Here is a 23,384-nt window from a genome sequence, read left to right on the forward strand (position 1 = left end):
ACATGTTGGGATTAAAGGCCTGCACCACCACCACCTGGTGTGGATACCATTTTTAACAAGTATTTCCCTGTTTTCCTTACGAGATGACTTTTCCATATCTATCAAGTCTATCAATAAGTCATTTCCATATCATAGAGCATTAGGCATTAATAACATCTAGGAATACTAAATACAGTGGAAAAGGTTAGAAAGCGTGATTAGAAAATGGAAGAATGCTGTGCTTTTTCTCAATCCTAAGAAAAGGGAGGGAACCTAATCGGTCCCATGCTTTTGACAATGATGCCTCACGCTCCTGTGTACTTCTGTGTAGTGGCATGGCTCTCCTTCGGTTCTCTCAGCTGTCTTGAATTCTGATTGTGAATTCCTTGTTTTAGTTTTTCCTACTGCGTATGAGCTGAACCAAAGCTGCTTCGCTCCAAAAATGCTGAATGATACGTTGGATCTATTATCTTCTATATTTGAGTAGACTAGCCTACAAGAGGGAAGGTGAAAATATAGCAGTGATGGGGTATCACAACGTAGTACCAGGAAGAATTTCTCCCCCCCACCCCCGTTATCAAATAAAGCAACTCCAAACACACTAAAGACTAAGTGCTGATATGGCACTATGCAGGCAAATGTATGTGTAAGTTAACACATGTGTGGAAACCAGAAGTGCAATTTAATTAATTTACTCCCCGATCCAATGCTTTGCTTCAGGGAACTGGTTTCCTTTCATTGCTTAAGTCTCTTTCTAGGAGCCTCGAGTCAAGGAGATTTTGTCTAGATCTCTGAATGATATTTCCTCCCAGCTTTTTAAAAATCTTACATTCACTCCATAGATGTCATCAGTCTGCAGTGTGTGAAAGTGCACCATTTTCCCCGTGCTTGACCAAATGTTTCATTTCCGGAAAATTAAGTTACTGAAATCCAGCAAACAGATGGTCAGAGTCCTGCAGATCTTGCTCCTCTGTGAAATGTATGATCTGAATTCCTGCCGTACGCTTTGGAAACTAGCAAGGATTCTCCTCGTCGGCTACTGTACTGTGGTTGTTGCTGCAATGTTCAGTCAGTTTTCAAATTCACTTACCTGGGACATCAGGAAGAAGATGTTCCAGATTTATTCATGTTTACACACACACACACACACACACACACAGTTGGTCAAGCCATGTGAACTTGGTTGAAATGTATCAGGTATTTTAATTAATTACCACGTGCTACATGATTTAAAATTACATGATTACACAGGGGGATAAAAGCCTGATTTTTCCCTATTAATAGTTTTTAAATATGAGCCGGGCGGTGGTGGCGCATGCCTTTAATCCCAGTACTCGGGAGGCAGAGGCAGGCGGATCTCTGTGAGTTCGAGGCCAGACTGGTCTACAAGAGCTAGTTCCAGGACAGGAACCAAAAAGCTACAGATAAACCCTGTCTCGAAAATCCAAAAAAAAATAGTTTTTAAATATCATATTATCCAGGCTAAAGAAATATTTCAAAGAATATAATGTAGGAGTTTGGTAAACAAGATAGTCCTGCTCCTTTATATACATTTTTTTTTCTTCTTGGGTATAAAAGATTTGATCACTTAACAAGAATAAAATCAATCCATGAGATAGTTTGACATTTTGTCAACAGTCCATTATAACCTTATTTATAAAAAAAATAACTGAGCATGATAGCTCATAGCTATAATCTTAGCATTCAAGAGATTGAGACAGGAGGGTGGTCATGAATCCAAAGTCAAATGGAGCTACATAGTCAATTCTAAGTCATAGTATGAGGTCCTGCCCACCCCCAAAAAATTATTAATAATTGTTCAGAAGAAAGTCTTTATTTGGGGGAAGATTTTTTCAGCTGTCTCTCAGTGTATTCTTTGGGAAATGTATGAAGCGGTAGGCTGTTGTCAAAGGAAAGCCAAGGGCAGTGACAACATGACCTTACATTTCTAAACTATCTTTTCCAGTTGGGTATGTATGGCCTTTACTTGAATATGCTGCTTTAAGAAAATATCTGTGTGTTTAACTATTCAAAATATCCTGTGTGGGAAATAGCAAAAATCCCACTTAGTCCTTTTGTTAAGATACTAAATAGTGGACATTTGTGGCGTCCCAAGGTTGCAATTAACATGCCACAAAATAGATGGCAGAAAAATCCTAGTAGTCTGTTCCATACTTTTTACCTAAGACATGTGAAGGATGTTTCCAGTTTATGTAACTTGTAGTAAACCCCACCCCATGTATGAGTCTGTTGAAACCATGATTTAGATAGGGAAAGGGAGAAAAAGAATCTATTAATGGATGGTCTCTTAAACCACTAACAACTCAGGTACTTAACAACACTTATGTTAAAAAAGCATATGTAGAGGCGTTTGAGGATTGACACATGTATTCAGATCATGTAGGTAGCCGAGTGTGCTTCTGTTCTTTTTTTTTTTTTTTTATTCATTGTGTCTGTTCCTCACTGGGACAGAAGGTTTTGATATTTAAGGAAGCCAGTCTCCCCAGAACACTACAGCTGTGCACAGGTAGATGAACTAAAGGAAGGGAACTAGTTAATCATACATTCCGATAAGGCACTTAGCAGCTTTCCTCATGGAACTGACCCGGAAGAATCTGAAATTCATCAGAACCACCCTGTGATTCTTGCTTTTGCTGTGAGCCTTTCTTCATTCTTGTTGTTTCGTTTGGTTTCCCAGGAGGTGGGAGTTACTAATTTTTGTTCATGACGTTTTATGTTGACGTTGTCATTGTTTCTCACTTAAATGCAGGTAAAATATGTCATTGCTTTGTGCTGTTAGAATTGTTTCTTTGTACAAAAAAAAAAAAATAAGTGACGGCCAAATGGCTAAAGACTTTTTTTTGACCCAGACCAACACTGAAATTTAAAGATCAAAGAAGGGAATAATATAATGCCCAGACAGCTAACACATCAGACACAATGTAGCCTTCCATGGCTAACCATTACTTCACTGCAGAAGTATTTGCGAAATGCTTTAGAGCCCTGAAGGTCTTCTGCACAGCATACGGTCCTGAGCAACCAGGGCTCAGTGATACTTCACCTTGTTCCCAGTGATCTTCACACTGAGCAGCAGCTTCTGCCTTCTTCACCAGCCTGAGAAACAGAGCAACTCTGGCAGATTCTGGCTGTGATGTTCCTTCAGTCAGTCATGTGTACTCCATGCATGAAATTCATCTCTTCTGCATTAAATATCAATTGTATAAAGATGCCCTCGTATGCTTTTTTAAGACAATATGCTTAATATTGGAGATGATCCTACGAAATTATACATATCTCAATATGGTAGTCTAATTAAATCCTAATTAGCAATTCACTGTGCTAAAACTTATTTTTTTTCAGTATAGAAATAACTTCACTATGCATAGGAAAATAAAGATATAGTTTTTGGAAACATTAGAATTTCAAAAATACAAGGCGGCACATGTGGGATATGGAGGTGTTAAGAATCTTAAGTGTGGGTTTCTCCAAGCTTTAAGCTTCAACAGTTTCATGTAATCAGCGAGCTTGCCAAACAGTATCAAAAACCTCATTTTCTTCAAGTGCTTTATTTATCTTTAATAGAACCTTCATCACCCTGGTGTTGTAAATTTGGAGTGTATGTTTGAGACGCCTGAAAGAGTGTTTGTTGTTATGGAAAAACTCCATGGAGACATGCTGGAGATGATCTTGTCAAGTGAAAAGGGCAGGTTGCCAGAACACATAACGAAGTTTTTAATTACTCAGGTAAGAAATCAATTAGAGACAGAAAAAAATAGTATTCGATATCAGATGTTACCACTGTTTAACTACAGCTCTCTAGCCTTGTTGTTTGGTCTCTGCTTCCAGTCTAAACGACCACCAGAAAAGATTGCAAGGGAGGAGTATATTTTCTTACCCGTGTTAATGTTATTCAGAGTCCACTATACAAAATTCGTAGCTTACAAACTGACCCACGCATTAAAGCTGTGCTTGAAATTTTAATACTACAGTGACTTAATCCTGATTCACTGCAGATATTCGAGGTAGTGTTTCTGTGCCAGGTGGTGAGTTCCTTTGTCTACACCTGCGTTTGTGGCTATCTGATGCCATGAAAGAATATGATACTTCTTCCATGGAAACATCTTTAGCAATCTAGTATGTTAACTGTGGACGATTTGAGTGTCTCGAACGTAAAGAACCTTGACAAGTCAATGTGGGGGTTTCTCTTGGCCTTTCAAATTCATGTTGCAGTTCACCTCAGTAATACCTTGAAATTCGTTATGCGTCTTGAAGGGAATTAGTAATATCTCCAGATGAAGTTATTTTGATGATCTTCTTTATAGATATTAGTGGCTTTGCGGCATCTTCATTTTAAAAACATCGTTCACTGTGACCTCAAGCCAGAGAATGTGTTGCTGGCATCGGCCGATCCATTCCCTCAGGCAAGTTCAAAAGCCACTCTCTGCAGAAAGCCAGATAGACAGCCTCGCTGACTCTACGCAGCCTCCTCCCTCTTCCTTTTTTTTTTTTTTTAATTATTTATTCTTTTGCCCCTTAAGCCCTGAATTTGAAGTCTCCCCTTAGTACTGTCATTCCCGTGTTGCCGTATGTCTCTGGATAGCTGTGTCGCTCCCGTCTCACAGAGCCGTTTTGATGGCACTGATCTGTGCTTCTCAGTTGTTGCTGGGCTTCTTCAGAGCAGGTGCCTCCGGGCCCGTTTGGAAAGCACGACTTTGACACTGACAGTACCTTGGGATCCCAGGGATGCTGCATGCTCTCTGAGGCTGGCAACCAGGGAAAGCTTCCCTTTCTTACACACAGTGCTAGGAAAAGGCTGGACCTCTTTTTAGGGATCCTATGTCTCCAGTACTTGGTCAGGGTGAGTGTCTGGTCTTGCTGTGCTGAGACCACCTGCTGGCCCATACAGAGCTAACTTTGATAGTTATTGTAGATTCTGTCGTCTTTCTCCTTACCCCTTATTCTTCATTTAAATAAGCCCCTCAGTTAAGGTCATAATTTTGCATGTTTTCCTCCCTAATGACCAATGCTCCAAACTGATCATATGTATCTTCAAAGTTGTCTTTTGATATTGGGGCAGAAAGGAAAAGGTTTACAGGATACTTTCTTAAATGAAACGCCAGTTTTGTCTTGTGACATAAACTACTGTCTTCAAAGATAGACGGTAGAAAGTAGCATTTATTTATCCAGGGGCAGTTGTTATTGTCTGTATTTCTGAAGACCTCTGGTAGAACTGAGCTAATGAAAACCCAAGCTCACTGTTTCAGCAAATTCTTACTGTCAACAGGTGAAACTTTGTGACTTTGGTTTTGCCCGGATCATTGGAGAGAAGTCTTTCCGGAGGTCGGTGGTGGGTACCCCAGCCTACCTGGCACCTGAGGTCCTGAGGAACAAGGGCTATAATCGCTCTCTAGACATGTGGTCTGTTGGAGTCATCATCTATGTGAGCCTCAGCGGCACCTTCCCTTTTAATGAAGACGAAGACATCCATGACCAAATCCAGAATGCAGCCTTCATGTATCCGCCCAACCCTTGGAAGGAGATTTCTCCTGAAGGTAATCCCTCCCCTTCAAAGGGGACATTGGCTTCCATCTTCAGTGGTGTGCTCTCCGTTGACTCTTAGTCGCTGAAGTGAAAAATGCTCATTGTGTTGTGTTCACTGGAGTGAAAGCAAAAATTCTTTAAAGTGGATTGAGAGGTAGCACAATTCCAAATCCAGAATGTCATTTAGTAAAATGTGTGTTTGCCAGATTAGACATTGGAAGGTTGCACCTAAGGGTAAGTGAAGCAGCCAAGCAGAACTGTGCACATCGGACATGTTTGTGCTGCGGTGACAGCCGAGAGCCTTCACCGGGGTTTGGGATTGTGCTCTTCTGAAGTCTCGCCAACACGAGTTTATGACATTGACGTTTCCATTATCATACCATTAATATTCCTCCTGCTTTACTTTGTGTCACAGCGGAGAATGAATTTTTTCTTTGGCCACTTCCTAGAAATTGCTTTTGTTCAGTATGAGAACACACTTGTAAGCCATGACTCTTCTAGGGAAGGATACCTGGGCAGTCTTGCATTATTTTAACTGATATTCTTGTTTATCAGTATTTCTCTTATCTTAAGGGAATAGACATAGTTTCATGGTCAGAAACTGGTGGGCCGTAGGAAATAATTAGTTCAAGCTTTTGAAAGTTGTTCTTTGGTGAGTGTACTTGGGGGTTCATTTAATTCTCACAAAAAAATCCCGTAAAATAGGTTCTGTTTTTAAACCTGCGTCATGAAAAGTAAAGATATAAGGAAGTGATACCAGGTGCCAAGATCGTTACACTAGTTAGTGGCAGGGCCAGAACTCACAAGTAGTGTGAGCATGCTTGGTTGATCCCTAACCCTGCTTTGGTAGTTTCTGGGTGATACAACGTTCAAAAGTCTTCTAATTTCCACTATTGAAAGAGGATGACATGTTCACAGCTAGCCCCCACATTGATACCTGTTCATGAACATGCCAGTACAGATGTGGGAAGGGCGTAGGTAAGCTGCATGAAGTAGATGTACCCCTTAGATACTGATGATGTTAAGTGGCCAGGGCAAGAAAATCTTTATTGAGCTTTAGTGGGTATTACTATTAGCAACCTTTAGCATCCTCTACTTTCTTGTCAGTTGTAGCCAGATGGATATGTCTTAAAGGAATCTGGACTGCCCACATAAGAGCTAACGCGTATGCCAAAGGAATGATCCAGAATTCAGAGAAAGGCATAATCATCATTCTTTCCCAGTGACCATGTCTTTTGTCAGGAAATAATGCCAATTAGAGGAGATGATCCCTCACGCTTCATATCTCTTATGCAGTAAAATAACTTGATGCTGTTGCCAGAGTATAGATGAAAGATATGCCTAACACTTGTCAGATGCTTCCTTGTTCTCATCCATAGGAACAGAAAATAGTAACAGACTGCAGTGGCTGTAAAAACAGTAGTTAGGAGATCACAATTTATACCCACAACACAGTTTGGGATAGAATGTAAAAATGTGTGACAATAGCATGAAAAGTGGATGGCAAAGTGAGTTATTCATTTGGAAAGATGGTCATTTATTTTCTTGAGTCTTCAACTAAATTTAAAATCACAGTCTCCAAATTCAGAGAAGAGAGATTCACTGTGGCTGAGCTGGTCAGAACCGAGTCTTGAGAAGAGATCTAGAACTCGCTCATCCCTGGAGAATGAAGAAGACCATGTGTAACATTTAGCGAAGGAAATTATCGAGTGTAACTCAAATTACCTAGTGTAACTTATTTGCATTTGACCAAGGAATACCCACCCATTTCATTTGGCTGGGCAAAGCTGAAGAGATTTCCAACCACTCAGGCCAGGTGACACTGATACCAGCCCAGGACGAAGATTAAATTTTCCTTCTTCTAAAGGACTAAGCATCAACTCGGGAAGAAATTGGCCTCTGTGCCTGTGCCTCCTTCTGGCCTATCCAGACTGGAGAAACACTGTACTATTGCTTTGCTGGGGTCTGGGGGGCAAATGATTGTTTCCCTGCCTCTGAACGAACTCATGCTTGAGTAACAAATTGTTACTCAAGGAACAGCTGAAGAGTTAAAAATGTCATTCTGTCCCACTGTCTCACTGAGAATAGATAATTCCCTGATTAGAAAATAAAGTAGGAACATTAGTGGGTACTTGAAGCCTATCAGAGATGACAAACACACAAGCAAAACTGGAGCCCGGCATGGTGAGTGCAACTATCATAGACCGCTGGGGAGAATCACGTTGCTTTACACCACAACACAGTTGCTGAAAAATCAGGACATTGTGGAACGAGAGCCAGCCAGTGCCATGGTTATAACAGCAAAGGGAGGGGTCAGCAATCTCATATCTGAGATACAGTTAAGATTGACATTCTAACCAAGCACCGTTTGCCTCCATTGAAAACGGAGTCATGATACCTACATCATAAGGTAGTGTGCTGCCTAATTTCATGTCAACACGGGCTAGAGTCGTCTGTGAGGCAGGAACCCAATTGAGAAAATGCCACCATCATGTCTGTAGGCAAGCCTGTAGAGAATTTTCTTAATTAGTAATTGATGGAGAAGGGCTCAGCCCATTGTCGAGGATGCCATCCCTGGGTTAGTAGTTCTGGGCTCTATAAGGAAGGAGGTTGAGCAAGCCATGGGGAGCAACCAGTAAGCAGCTCCCCTCCATGATCTCTGCATCAACTCCTACCTCCAGGTTCCTGGCATGCTTGAGTTCCTGCCCTTGCTGTTTTTGATGATGAATTATTATATGAAATTGTGTGCGAAATAAACCCTTTCCTCCCCAAGTTGTTTTTGGTCATGGTGCATCATCATAGCAACAGTGACCCTAACTAGGACAGGAAGTACTGAAGTGTGACTGGGATGAAATCTTAGAGGCATCTGTACAAGCTAGGATAGGTCAGCGCTTGTGAATTGGGAGAGTATTGCAGAACCCTGAGCTAAACAACTGACCTCATTGGCAAACAAAAATGGATTGTGTAAATTTATAAGCTCTTTGCAAACTTCTGTTTCTGAACTCCTTAGGACTTCCCTTGTTTCAATAGCAGAAACTATGACAAGCAAATAGGATAATTTATTGAGCCCCACTTATGAAATGTAAAAGGTAAACCTTCGGTTCAGCTGGTTCCTGCAGTCCACATGTGATGTTCTTCCCTCTCTCAAGGCTGCTTTATTCTGTGATAACTTTCTCCCCAGATTGCCCTCCTTGTAGTGCAAATTCTATCCTACTATGTCCAAGCTTACCTGTTCCTGACTGTTATACATGGTCACAAAATGGAAGTCAGCATATTTATGGAGACAATCTCTGAATGGGGTAACAATTGTCTGTTTTTAGGTCCCAGAGCAATCACACAGTCATCCCAGGAGCCCGATTCTAATGCTCAGATTATCCTTGTGGATAAGAACAACTCAGCAAAGAAAGAGAAAGGAAATTACTGCAGGAAAAAAAAAGATGCTACGCTAAAATCAAATGTAAAGACATTAACAGGTGTCAGGAAAAACAGGGTTTCTCTGGGTTTTTTTTTTTTGTGTGTGTGTGTAAGAGAGTATGTGTGTGAGACAGAGAAAGAGAGAAGGAGAGGGAGAGAGAGAAAAAAACGTGGTTTGGAAAATGAGAAAATTTTAGGAAAATTACATCATACATATTACCAAACTGAAATGGAGACAAAATACTAGCTCACACTTCAATAGAATCTGCCAAGGAGCCTAGCGCTCAACATTCTTACCATGCATGAATTCATAATCAACCCCTAATCTTGAAGTAGCACTGTTACAGACTCTAATTTAAAGGTGCAGGGACATAAACATAGAGTTAAGGAACCTGTGTGAATGTTGCAGTTTCAAATCCCAACAGCTGCCCTAGGTTAGGTGTTTCTATGCACAACACTCCCAGCCTCTAGGTAATCGTTTTATTTATCCTGCTGTATTTACTTTCGCTGTGGTATTCATTATTTTACCAGAGAAGCAACACAATGTTTAATAATCACTATAGGTACTGAAAATAGCATCATAGTACAATGAAGAACTGAGTTGGCAGTGCCACGTGTACAATCATGCTAATTTCTGTCCAGTAACTTATTCCTTTAGATCACTGGTTTTCTAACCAAAATATGGTGATATACATTACTGCCTGGGATACTGTATTAGATGAGATTGCACTAGAAAGTCATCGATTGATGGAATTGGATTAGTTTAAAGTTTACTGTGTTTTCCATCCTCTTTCCAGACTGTTCTTTATCCTGTCTAACTACCCATGTATCACCAGTCCATGTCTCCATCTATCACATGTGTGTCTTTGAGTTTTGAACATGTATTTAACTATAGTTATCTATAACAGCGCCACTACATATACTCATTAGACCATAGCTGAAGTGAAATAGCTGTGTGAAGTTAAATATAACTGAGCCTGGGGAGATGTTTCAGGGGATAAAGCCCTTGGCATCTAAGTGTGAGAACTGAAGTTCTGCTGGGTGGCCTATCAGTAATTCCAGAACTCTGAAGGCAGAAACAGGACCTCCCAAACAAGCTGGCCAGCTAGACTAGCCATATCAGTGAGTTCTTGGGCTAATTGAGAGAACCAAATTCATAAGTAAGACAGTGTGTGTGTGTGTGTGTGTGTGTGTGTGTGCGCACACACACACACACACAATAGTGCATGTGTACAAAGGAGGTTCCCCAGAATGAACTGTCACAATAAACACCTGTATAGAGGAGATGTTTCCTAAGAGGATGAGTGTTCACCATGTTAACCCATTCTAAAGCAGTCTATGTGTGGGGCTGTGTATCATTTTGTCACTTTTCCAAGTTGGATTGTCATTATCATTACGAATGTATCCATCACTACCAATGGCAATTAGACCTGGCCTCACTATTTCCTCCAGCTTTAGCTCAGTCCAGCTTATGGTGAAGGCTAAGCATATCCACTCTGTTGCTTTCAGTCCTGTCTTGGAAGGACCAGAACTCATGGTCTATCTTTAAATGATGGCTTGATTTGATAAATTTACTTCATCATATGGAAAGGGAAGTTAGCTGTCACCTAAATAACTTTTAGATGTCCAGGTGAGGCTACAAACAGTTCTGTGTCTCTCCTTCCATTGTGTTCTTAAATTTCCACAGCAGAGAAGATGCAGATTTCTCTGTGCTTGTTCCATCCAGTGCATCAGGATGATCCCGGGTACCACTGAGACTGTTAGAAAAACTGCGAGACCCAGTCCATAACTCAAGAGCTAGTCCTGTGGTTGATGGCAAGGAGTCAAAACAAGGATGTTTGTAAGACAGGAGAGTCTAATAGGTTTGCCAGTGAATATCTCTGATAGTTGATTATTTTTAAGCCTTTTATGGTCTCGCTCTAGGTGGTCTGTAAACTTTCAACTCTGGCATGGAACAGTGAGTGGAGCTAGATTAAAATGAGGATGTCTGTTTATCTGTTCATCGTGTTCTTCCTGGAATGTAAGAAGTTCATAATTTGAACTCTCAAAACTTCACCTCTACCAAGGGGGAAGCAGGAAAAATTAATGAGATGCTCTGTATTATCGAAGTCCACAACCCACACACATGCAGGTGCATAACAAAACCCATTATGTTATGAAAAAAAAAAACAAAAGAGAATTATTTCTTGGTAATAAGCAGGTAAAGAATTCTAGGATAAAAATACAATGAGTAAATGTTTCATGGTTCCATTTAAGAACGAAGCTGCTGTTATATAGCTAAAATCCCCCTGAGACACCTGAGAGGTGGGGATCCTCTGAAATACGGAATGTGCTTCTCCATGTTCTAATGAAACAAAAGAGTTACAGAATCCATCTGTTGTTCCTAGGGTCTCTCCAGAGCCACATCATCTCTGTCAGGTAATTGCCATGTTTAAAATATCATGTATATTTTAATCCATGTCAACTTACAAAGACTATGAATAGAAAAGAAAACATGAGCGTGGGGCGTTTTTTCAAAAAGGAAAAAAGGTAAAACTTAGAATGACAGAAGATGATCTGCAGAGAAGTGAAGCTGACGTGTGTGACGTGATTTTAGGCAGTTCAGGAAATGTAGAGAAAAGGAATCAAGGCACCGTATGGACTAAGTTATCCTTGGCATGGACTCCAGTGTAGAGAGCTGGGCTTGTGGGCTAGGTGGGCGGCGGATTATTAGCCTGAGTTTATCAACTAATAATAAACATATACAGTTGTTCACATATTGATATTCATCCTTGACTGAGATAACCTTTAAGCTAAGTGTGCAAAAGAACGTGAGTAATGGAACTTCGGTGTCATGGAGAATAGGTGAAGGGGGCATGAGTCATGTGAGATCCTGACTCAGTACATGTATGTAGTGATGCGCATGGGTGTGTCATTTAATGTGATTTAATCAAGGATAATGGTAATGATTAAAGAGGGCCACAGTGAGAAAGGCATTTGTCATCAAACCAAACAAACAAAATTCAGTTGCCAGGACCCACATAGAAGAGAGAGACAAATCATGACAGTTTTCATCAGACCTTCACAAGTGCTCTGTGGTACCTGCCCCCCTCCCACACAGGCGCATGCACTCACACACACATACATACACACACATACACATGCATACACACATGTGCACACACACTAAATAAATACAATAAAAAGAGAATTCAGAATAAATGTTTCATATAATGTCAATACTTCATATACCTGTGTGTCTTAGTATTTGCCTGCCCATAATTTGTGCTAAGCTTGTTCTAAATTACAAAGATGGCTAGTACATGTAATTTAACATTTAAATAATTGGACAATTAATAATAATAAATAATAATTAAACAATAATATCAAGGAAGATGAAATGATATGAGCCTTTTGCTGTGGGGGCTTTCCTTGAAATTGTGTTATATAGCTACTGATGGCTTAGCCCTCACTGTGCACCCTAGTCTCAAACTCTCAGCAATCCTTCTGCATCGACCTCCTGAGTTTTGGAATTATTGGCGCCTGCCACCAGATCCAGCTGGTGGATCATCACCTTTGATGGAGGGAATCACATTTCTAAAATAGAATGTTCTCGAAATATCTGTGATAGAGGGACAGATTTACTTGAACTAATAAGCATGCAGACTAGTACTTTATAAAATATAATAAAAATGTAACAACCATATAAAATATCTATAACAGTTTCTGAAGACTCAGTCTTCTCTTCTGAACTTCTCTCATGGAGGAGAGTTTAACTAGCACTGGCTTAGGTTTAGAGACTCCTGAATACAATCTAAGTTTAGGGGGCTGGAAAGATGGCTCAGCACTTAAGAGCACTAGCTGATCTTGCAAAGAGTCTGGGTTTGGTGCCTAAACCCATGCACTATCTTACTAAGTTCTGCAATTCAGCTTCCAGTGCTTCTGATGCACTCTTCTGGCCTCTAGGTACCAGGCCTGTAAAACACTAATACACATAAAATAATAAATAAATAAATCTTGGAAAATAGTAGAAATGCTTTTAGACTTTAGAAGCTTCTAGGAAGTCAGTAGAAAAGTAGGTGAAATAGGTGTTTTCCAAGCAGTGAGAAGGGGTTTTATTTTTATTTTTAATTTTCCTTATGGACTTGAATCTTTTCTTAAGTGTGTGTGATGACTTTGAAAAATAAATTAAAGCTAAAAATAAGCAAACAAAGTTTCATGGAACAAAATAAGGGTTGAGAATCTGACCTTTAATCCCAGCACTCAGGAGGCAGAGGCAAGTGAATTTCTTTGAGTTTGGGGCCAGCATGTCCACAGAGCTAATTTCAGGACAACCAGGGATATACAAAGAAATGCTGTCTCAAAAACAAATAATAAGGATTGATGACTATTTTTTGGGGGGGGGTGATAATTCTCCCACAAATTGTCTAAAAGTTATTCAAAATTGTAAATAAACTACATATAATATTTGAATACAAATATCACTAAGCTTTAGGGTTCTATTTTCTTCTCTGTAACACACATTAAGACAATGCAACCAGGCAGGTGAAGCTGCCGAGAATCGAAGCCTGCCATGGCCACACAAAGGAGAATTTCTAAGTGTCAATGTCAGTGGAACTCTCTTTTTCCATAGCCCCTCATTTGCTCAGAATCATAGCAAGAGTTATGTGGTTCCTTTACATGTACAATTGGATTTTACAGCTTTTACTTTCTCCAGAGTTATTCTTAGAAGGAGGAAGGTGATACAGATAAGCAAACACAGAGGGTTGCAAGGCTGGTGAAGTGAGACCTAATTTGCTTCTGTGTAACTTGCCTCATTAAGTGAATAAGGACATCCCTGCAGCGACGAATCTGAAAGTGCTCGTCAGAGTAGCAGTACATTGCCATCATCAAATTGATGTGTTCAATTAGAGACATGCATTAAATTTGAGGACGGTTGGTAATGGGCAGTGAAGAAATTACTTTTTTTCCCCCTTTGAGTTTTGATATTCCCTTATTCCCTTATATTAAGGAGGCGAGCAGGCAGTAATCAACACAGAGGCAGTCTGGGAAATTGTCTCACAAGGAATCCCTGACCCCTGCAGACAGAAGATCATTTTCTGTGTTCACAGGTGAAGTCTGAAGGAGCACCTATTCCCAGGCCACCTGCAGTGTTATTGCTGCTCAGATCCAAGGTCACATGACTAGTTGGCATTATCAAGAATTCTGATCAAAGAAGAAGGCTTGACATGCCATATATATAAATATTAGAAGGACCCTCACACCAACCTCAAACCTTGTCTTCAGTGCAACATTAATTAGTTATCAAATTGTGATGATTTGGTGACAACAGATTTTTTCTACTTGTGACCCCTAAGAGCACCAACAGTCGCTGCCTCTTTTTTCCTCTGATAAGCATGGATCTAATTTATCCTCTGAATTGAGCTCAATTCCCAGCTGTACAATATAGATTATATGGTACCTCAAAGTACCCAGTAACTGTAAGATACCACTAAATGTATCCAGACATTCACGTTTTATTTTAAAGTAGTATTTGCCATTCCAGCTTGATAAGTTCAAGTAAAATTGGCTGCAAGTGTGTTTTTCCCCAGAAATTGGAAAATACAGCCAGCACAAATACAAAGAAAAGCTAAATAAAAGCCGAGCTCCATCACCACATGGTATGTTTTCAAAACCCAACAGCGTTCCAGAATGCTAAGCACTTTAGAAGTAGTGCTTTGCCATGAAACGGAACCAGCTGTGGGTCCTCCCTTCACAACACATTGTTCAAAACAAAAAGAGTAAGCTCAGTGCATGTAAGCTTCGCTTAGGCGAGACCCAGAAATCCAATGGCCTGAGAAACAAAAGAACGGCAATTGTCATCTTAATAATTAAACTGTGTTGTAACAGTTTATGGAGCTTGCAGATCCAGCAAGCCTGCTGAATATTAATGAATAGATTGATTTGTCAACATATTAACACCACTGTCAGACATAACAGCACGCAGGAAAGGTGCTGGGACCAGCCAGAGAACTGCTTCAAAATGCTGACTGGGTGCCAGGAATGCAATCACAATTGATGAACTGAAGCGAATTACGTGGGTCAGAACCTCCATGGTAAGGGGGGTGGGGTTAACGTCTCAAATGATCTCAATTTAAAATTCTGGCACTATGTTTAATTCTTAGAAGAGCCTTTCATTGTTTTCATTAAAAGAGAATTTTACAACTGGGAGCCTATGGTATGTGATGATTTTAAAAACTGTCTACCAGATGAGTGAATTTTATGTTTTTATGTACAAAAATGCTTCCTATTCAGTGATGTAATATGGGAAAGCCCGTCCCACCAAGAAAGAATTCATTTCTCAGGAACGCAAGTTCAATATGATTAGCATGATTTTTTTCCTCTGATAAATGACAATGCGAGAAAATGGTCAAAACTTTTATCAGGACAGGTGATATTATAAATCTTCACAGTTGGGTGTTTATTTGTCCACCGACCTTAAAATATTTGTGTAATACTTAAATTAAAATAGAAATTTTTGCTTCTTAAGTTTTAACATAGATGAACTGCAATATGTCTTCTACATGTACTGAAGATGCCTGAGTAAAAGGTGAAGAGTGGATAAATATTGATGTTTGCTTCCATCCACAATAACTAAAGGGAATACTACAAAGTATATGGTATAAACAAATTAAGTAATAATTTAAGAAAAAATTTTAAAAAATCTTTATCATTGTATTGCTCTAGATTATGCCAATCCAGAGAGCATTTATTCAGAATATTCTCAATTTATTCCAGTCATAGAGGACATGCAGGATTAGAGGAGCCCAAATTCTTCTTAGGGAGTAATGCGATGGCCAGAAGCATCTCCATGCTTCAGCACAGCAGTGAGATGGTTCTAATCATCACCCTTTTTCTGAATGGAGGCTCATCGTCCCTCGTGTGCACTCCAGTCTCTCCTGTGTTTCCATTGCTTTTAAACAAAATCTCAGAACAAATCTACCTTGGGGTTCAACAACTCTGGTGAAGTATAATGTTGCCAGCATAGTGGCACATTTCTGTTACCTCAGCACTTAGGAACCAGAGGACCAGATGTTGAAAGCCAACTTGTGCTGCATGGTAAAGTATACAATAGTGATACTGCTGTTGCTAATGATGATGATGGTGATGATGATTGAAGATAGTGTGAGGCCAGCATCTCCTTTATTAAGACTTTTAGCATGGCACAACAAATGATTTGGAGACAATAAGTACAATCATAATGAGTTACTGTGGATTTTAAGGCTGTAAATTCTTGTGTTGTTCATAACCCATATTTCCCAATTCTGTAATTAGAAGTTAGGTGTTGACTAAGTTTTCTGATCCTGCCCAGTTCTCACAGTTGCTAAGTCCCCAAGAAATCACACAGAGGTCTATATTAGTTATAAACTGATTGGCCTATTAACTCAGGCTTCTTATTAACTCTTATAACTTATATTAGCCCATTTTTCTTGTCTATGCTGGCCACATGGCTCCATACCTTATTTGGTAAGGCAGTCACATCTTGCTTCTTCTGTCCTGGGGTCACAACTGCTAAATAAGCTTTCCTCTTCTCAGAATTCTACTGTTCTCATCGCCCCACCTATACTTCCTGCCTGGCTACTGACTAATCAATATTTATTTAAAATATAATTGACAGGATGCAGACCATGGTCCCATCGCAGTTAGGGGATAGGGGATTATGGGATCCAAATAGAGGATCTAGTGTTGTAGTAAGGCCGCTTGTTTGTTCCTGGCTGCTCAGCCCCAAAATAACCACACAGAAACTTTATTATTTAAATCACTGCTTGGCCTATTAGCTCTAGCTAATATTTGCTAGCTCTTACATCTTAATTTAACCCAGCTCCATTAATCTGTGCATTGCTACGATGAGATTGTGGCCTATCAGCAAAGTTTCAGCACATCTGTGTCCAGCAGCAGCTCCATGGGTTCTAACTCTGCCTTCTTCTTCCTAGCATTCAGTTTAGTTTTCCCCACCTAGCTCTACTCTTTGGCCCTATCACAGGCCAAGACGGTTTCTTTATTAACCAATGGTATTCATAGCATACAGAGGGGAATCCCATATCAGACCTAGTTTCATATACCTATGAAATATTTTCTTACCAGAATCACCCACTGCTCCAGACTGTAGTCATTGTATAATCCAACTTGCTTGCTATTTCTATCAGTATTTTCTACACAGAATTTAACTTGAAAGCCCCCCCATCCAAGTCTTGATCCTAAAATACTGAACAGTGTATACTTCAGAATAGGTTCTTTCCTCATTGTTTCTCTTTATTTTCATATCCTTCTATTCAGTGCTCCACGGGACCAGAGTAACCCAGCTACTAGCTGCTTTCAATGCTCTTTTACCTTCAACCTTTTGGAGCACAAAATCTGTTCTAGAAGCCAGTAATCCAGCATTGGCAGGGATCCATGAACAGACACACAGCATTGCCTTCTGCCCAGAGCTATAAAACCAGAATCCTCTGTTTAAAATCCTCAAACCTCTATTGAAAGGTATGCGAAAGTCTGCAAAGCAATTTAGCGGCCAAGATCAAGCTCTGAAGGTAATAGAAATGCCCAGGGTACTTTTAAAAACTCCCAAAACCTACCTAGAGCCTCCTCATCTAAAGATTTTTGCCTTTCTCTGGTTTGAGTATTCATATTAGAGTCATAATTTTTTAAAAGGATTTTAGTGTGCAGAGAAAATAGAGAACCAGCTATGACAAACACATTTGTGTTGCTGTCTTAAATTTTGAGTCAGTCAGGCATGAGTTTGATAACCTCTGTATGCTTGTGTTGAAACAATTTATAGTTTCCAAGATTGTGTTGCCGATCTTCAGGGGAAAAAATGTGATTGAATCTGAAGGAAAGAGTAACCATTGATAGAATACTTTCTACAGAGGAAAGAACTGGGAGCAGGAGAGCCATCGACATGAGTCTCGAAAGGTCTTACACTTCATTGGATTCTGGTAATTGACTCGGGAACGAGTGAGATGATGATTTCCAGTGGCCTTGTTAGCTGCTGGCTGCCTCTGGTTGCAGCCCCTGAGAGGAGCGTCCCAGTTAGTGTTGCTGGGCAACGGCATGCTGGGTTGAGAGCTGGAATGCGAAGGGTTGCAAAACGGTTTTTAAAATAAACACACAAGTTCCCATCAGCATGAAGCCCAGCAGAGGGAGAGAAGAGAAGCACTACACTTCAGCAGTCAGAGGTGGAACTGAAAGGAGCTGGGGTGTACCGGCCTTGAAGAAAAGAGCCGGAGGGTATCTGGTGGTGGCTCCGTCAGAAAAGCTTCTCTAAACTGCTTTCTAATCCAAAAACATCAAACAGAATGGTTTGGTGTAGAAAAATGTGAGGATCGTTAAGCATAAAAATAAAAAGTGATATGTCTGGGAAAACAATGATGCGCACTGTTGTGTGTCGTAAGTCCCTTCCCTGCTCTAAATTACTCTGTTGCAAATTTCCATAGCATTGTTCTCATTTTCTGACAGTAGTCAGTGGTGATCCCATGATCCATGACATTCTACCTAGCCGTGGTGCCACATCATCCAAACATATTATAATTAAACCATACGCATCCCATGGGTACAATATGGATGTTAAAACTTAGAGGTGAGGAAGAGACCACTTAAATCTCTGGTTAATGTATTAAAGCCACCAGATGGCTTTTTAAAATTAATTAATTTTATTTTAATTTTTATTGCTTTATAAATAATACCATTCAAAATTTCTACTTCCTCCCCTCCTCCCATTTCCCTCCTGCTCCCCCCTCTCCCTTCCCCCTTCTTCTCTAGTCCTAAGACAGGTCAGGGTACCCTGCCCTGTGGGAGGACCAAGGCTCTCCCCTCTCCATCCAGGCCTAGGAAGGTGTGCATCCAAACAGAGTAGGATCCCAAAAAGCCAGTACATGCAGTAGGATCAAAACCCAGTGCCATTATCATTGGCTTCTCAGTCAGCCCCCATTGTCAGCCACATTCAGAGAATCCAGTTTGATCACGTGCTCGTTCAGTCCCAGTTCAGCTGGCTTTGGTGAGCTCCGATTAGATCAGGTACACTGTCTCAGTGGGTGGACCAACCCCTCGCAGTCCTGACTTCCTTGCTCATATTCTCCCTCCTTCTGCTCTTCAACTGGATCTTGGGAGCTCAGTCCAGTGCTCAGATGTGGGTCTCTGTCTCTATCTCCATCCATGGCCGGATGAAGGTTCTATGGTGTTATTCAAGATAGTCATCAGTCTGTCTATGGGACAAGGCCAGTTCAGGCACGCTCTCCTCTACTGCCCAAGGACCTAGCTAGTGACATCTCCGTGGACAGCTGGGAACCCCTCTAGAGTCAAGCCTCTTGTTAATCCCAAAATGGCTCCCTTAATTAAGATATCTTCTTCCCTGGTCCCATATCCGTCCTTCCTCCATCTCAACCATCCTACTCCCCAGAGCTCTCCCAATCCTCCCCTTCTCCCTTCTCTCTCCTCCTCTTCCCTTCGCCCCACCCCACCCCCAACCCCATGCTTTCAACTTTTGCCTGGCGAACTTGTCTGCTTCTAATTCCCACGAGGATCTATATATGTTTTTCTTTGGGTTCACTTTATTATTTAGCTTCTCTAGGATCATGAACTATAGGCTCAATGTCCTTTGTTTATGGCTAGAATCCACTAATGAGTGAGTACATAACCATATTCATCTTTTTGGGTCTGGGTTATCTCAGTCAGGTTAGTGTTTTCTATTTCCATCCATTTGCATGCAAAATTCAAGATGTCATTGTTTTTTTACCACTGAGTAGTACTCTGATGTGTGTATGTACCACACTTTCTCAGATGGTGTTTTTTTAAGCAGTTTTCTAATAATGCCTTAAAGTTCAGGTGCATCTTTTGTTTAGAGACTTATATATTTTAGTAAAAAATGAATATCCCATTATCCCATTTGTCTGACCTCAAAGGAGCTAAAATCTAATGGAGCGAATGGGAAGGACCACCACTCACTGAACTGATTAAAGGGCATGATCAAAGACGGAGAAAGGCTTTGATGGGAGATGGGAGCTGGTGCCTTCCATGCTAGCAATGCAAGTGTCGGGAACAGTTTCTCCCCAGGCTGCCTTCCAAGCTTTATAGGCTTTCAGGTTTTCCACAGAAATACTGTTGTATCTTGTACACACTCAGAAAGAAATATATTATTCAAATATTTGATATTTACTTTGAAATACAGAATGTCCACAGTGTAGTTCAAACAGTTTCAAGTTTAATTCGGTGCTTTGATGCCAGAAGAAAGTAGAATCTAAGTACCTTTGTTCATGGACCACTTGTTCACATATTCAGTATAAAGCCCTCAGCATCTTCATATTCACTTTCATCTTCCTTGAGTATCCTTGTGTGCCTAGCTGTGATCTCCAGAGAGCCCTAGCTCTCCTAGTACTCTTCAGAGGATTCACTCTGTTAAACAATGAGCATGTGGTAAAATTTTACTGATATTTTAAATCTCTCGTGTAACTGAGAAATGAGAAAAAAAATATTGGACAGCAAATTGCAAGCCAAGAGATTATAGCAATAACAGAAAAGGTATAAGAAATATTTTTTTCAGTTTATAGGAGAACATTAATGTATGCCCATAGATGTTTTTACAAGAACCAAAATCTTTGATCATGAAGAAGTGTAAAATTTGAAACTTATGTCATACAGTTGCTGACAATGTTTCCATAAGGAAAGAAACTGAAAAAAAAAACTCTGCACATTGTTCAATTGTGGCTGCTTAAGAGACTAGCTGATATTTGACTCTTAATAGGACTGAGCTTATGGATAAAAGGAGCAAAATTGCCAGAATAGAATCAGGACTGACTCCCAGGATGAATAGGATGGGATGGATGGAAAGTAATGTTAACAATGCAGTCATATTTATGGCAAATAGAAGTAGGTGCTGCCCAGTTTGCCCCTATTAATCTTCTATGGCAGATATAATAAAGGGAAGAAAGTGTAAACAGAGGAGGGGGTCTCACATTGCTTTGACCCTAGCTGAAATCCAGCTATTGAAAATGGTGTGAGCTTATTACCCCATATGGCTTAAAGGCCAGTACTCTGTTACAGCGTTCCCTACCCCATTAAAGGCAGATGTTTTAAATAATTGGTCTTGTGATTTTATGGAGGAAAGTCTAGGATATCCACGTATTCTTTTCTTGTAGGTTTCCAAGTCACACTGGCGTTCTGGAACCTTAAAGAGCTCTGTGTGACCCCTGTGGTTTCTGCATGGCTCTTTCTTTTTCTACCTGGGTACCAGCATGTTACTTTTCCTTTAAATGTCCCACTTTCCCTGCCCCAGGACATGTTCACTTTCTCCTTCCCTTTGCTTTTCAGTGGAATTCACAAGCTGGCCTACTTTTGTATCTCTCTCTCCCATTTTCTCTCCATACACCCTCACATTCCAAAGGCATGCCTTACAAAGTTCCTTCTAGGAAAAAAGGCAGAATATTTTCATTATTTTTTCATGTGACATATTTTTATTCTATTTTCCCTCTCCCAGCTTTTGCTGGATCCTCCCTACCTTCCTACGCATCCAATTTCATGTTCTTCCTCACATTCTTTCATTCGACTGTAATAAAAATAAAGTAACCAAAAAACTGAAACTCAAATACAAAAATGCCAAAACAAATAAAACTTAAAGTACCATCCCACAAACACACAAACAAACAAAAAGAATAACAACCAACCAACCAACCAAAGAAAAACATGGGATCTGTTTTATGTTGACCAACCACTCCTAGGCATGGGTTCTGTCCTGGAGTGTGATTAATATACCCAGTAACACTTTATTGGAGAAAACTGACTTTCTCTTTTCCAGAAGGTATCAATTGCAAATACCTTCTTGGTTAGGGATGAAAGTTTTTCTTCACATCCCCTTGATGCAGGGATTTGTCGGGTTTAAACATGTGCAGGTCCCGTGCATGCTGCCACAGTCTCTGTGTGTTCATATGGACATCAGTCCTGTTGTTTATGGAAGATACTGCTGCCTTGGAATAATCTATCTTCTTTCGCTCTTATAACCTTTCGACCTCTTCTTCCATGTAGATCTCTGAGCCTTGAGGAGAAGGGTGTTATAAAGACATCCCATTTAGGGCTTCATGCTCCAAAGTCTCTCACTTTTTACACGCTGTCCGGCTGTGGGCCTCTGTTAATTACAGTGTACTTCAAAAAAGTAAACCTCTCCTATGAGGGCTGAGTGATGCACTGATCACTGGGATTCAGGTTATATCATTAGTGGTTATTTTATTGCTGTGTTCCTTTAACAGAAAAACTGTAGAATTTCACTGAGGGCTCGTGACCTATTGACTCTCAGGTTCATGGCCACTTTAGAAGTTTCAGGTATGGGTTTTATCTCATGGAACTGGCGTTAAATCCAGTAAAAAAAAAATTATTGGTATCTAACGTAACATTTGTGCCATTATTGCGCCAATATATCTTGCAGGCAAGTCACGGTTGTAGGTTGCACCCAGGGTTTGTAACTGAATCGTGTTGATAATTACTTTCCCCCTCCAGTAGCATGCAGAGTATCTTTCAACACCACAAATGCTACTCAATAGGAGTGAAGCTTCTAGTTTGACCCCAGCTCGAGCTCTTTACTTAGGATGACATAAGTAAATTGTATCTTTAGCAAGAAGGATTTGTCATCAGTTTGTGAAGAACAACCAGTAGCCTTGGCATCATAGCCTGTGATGTTTAGGGGGAGGGAGCCTATGGATCTGTTGGGCCAACAACTCAACAAGATATAACCCATTCTGGACAGGGGAGGTTTTACATGGTGACATAAAATGTCAAGTTATGGCATTGTCTCCCCCACTGTATGTGATTCCATTTTCATTTCTTTCACATATTTATACATTTAAGAAAGGTTCCAGAGGAGTGAAATTTCATGCGGCTTTTCAAGAGGGATACACTTCAAGAGGGATGAACCAGGGCACCATCACAATCTCATCTAAGTAAAACTAAACTCCAACAGTTTAAACTCAATGTTCAATGATCTCGGGTCCACTCATGATCTTCTAGACTCCTCCGCAGGGCTTGGGACACTGCTCCAGCTCTGCCCTCTGCAGCACACACAGCTTGTCCTCTGGGCTCTGACAGGCTCCACTCCACTGCTGCTGCTGTTGCTCTAGGTGGTCAGCTCGTGGCACTGGCATCGTCAAAACACTGGGGTCTTCTGCTGCAACTGGACTGCACTTTCACCAATAGCCTCTCATAGGCTCTCTTCACAGTGCCAAACCTCAACTTCTTTGCATGACTCCCTTCAGTCCTGAGGCAGTACCTTCACCAACGGTTCTCACAGTGCTGAAACTCAGCTGCTCTCCATGACCCTTTCATGACTTCAAAACCAGTATCACTTGAGTGACTCTTACACATTACTAAGTCCGGCTGCCAACATGAGGTACAACCTTGGCACTTCTGGATTACAGCTTCTCTGTGCTCTCAGGAAACACTTCCCAGAAGATTTC

General features: G+C 40.6%; 1 protein-coding gene across 2 annotated transcripts in view; it reads left to right on the forward strand.

Moving 5' to 3' along the window:
• Positions 1-23,384, forward strand: part of Prkd1 (protein kinase D1) — a 287,212-nt gene that overhangs the window by 258,571 nt on the left and 5,257 nt on the right. For both annotated transcript variants that reach the window (XM_050138894.1, XM_050138895.1), the window contains exons 14-16: positions 3,562-3,723; positions 4,302-4,400; positions 5,264-5,531. In XM_050138894.1, coding sequence (XP_049994851.1) covers positions 3,562-3,723; positions 4,302-4,400; positions 5,264-5,531 — 529 coding nt within the window. The remainder of the gene's footprint in view (positions 1-3,561; positions 3,724-4,301; positions 4,401-5,263; positions 5,532-23,384) is intronic.

This window comes from Alexandromys fortis, unplaced genomic scaffold (genome assembly GCF_014885135.2).
Source record: "Alexandromys fortis isolate MF-2015 unplaced genomic scaffold, M_Fortis_MF-2015_v1.1 scaffold_35, whole genome shotgun sequence".
Taxonomy (NCBI): domain Eukaryota; kingdom Metazoa; phylum Chordata; class Mammalia; order Rodentia; family Cricetidae; genus Alexandromys; species Alexandromys fortis.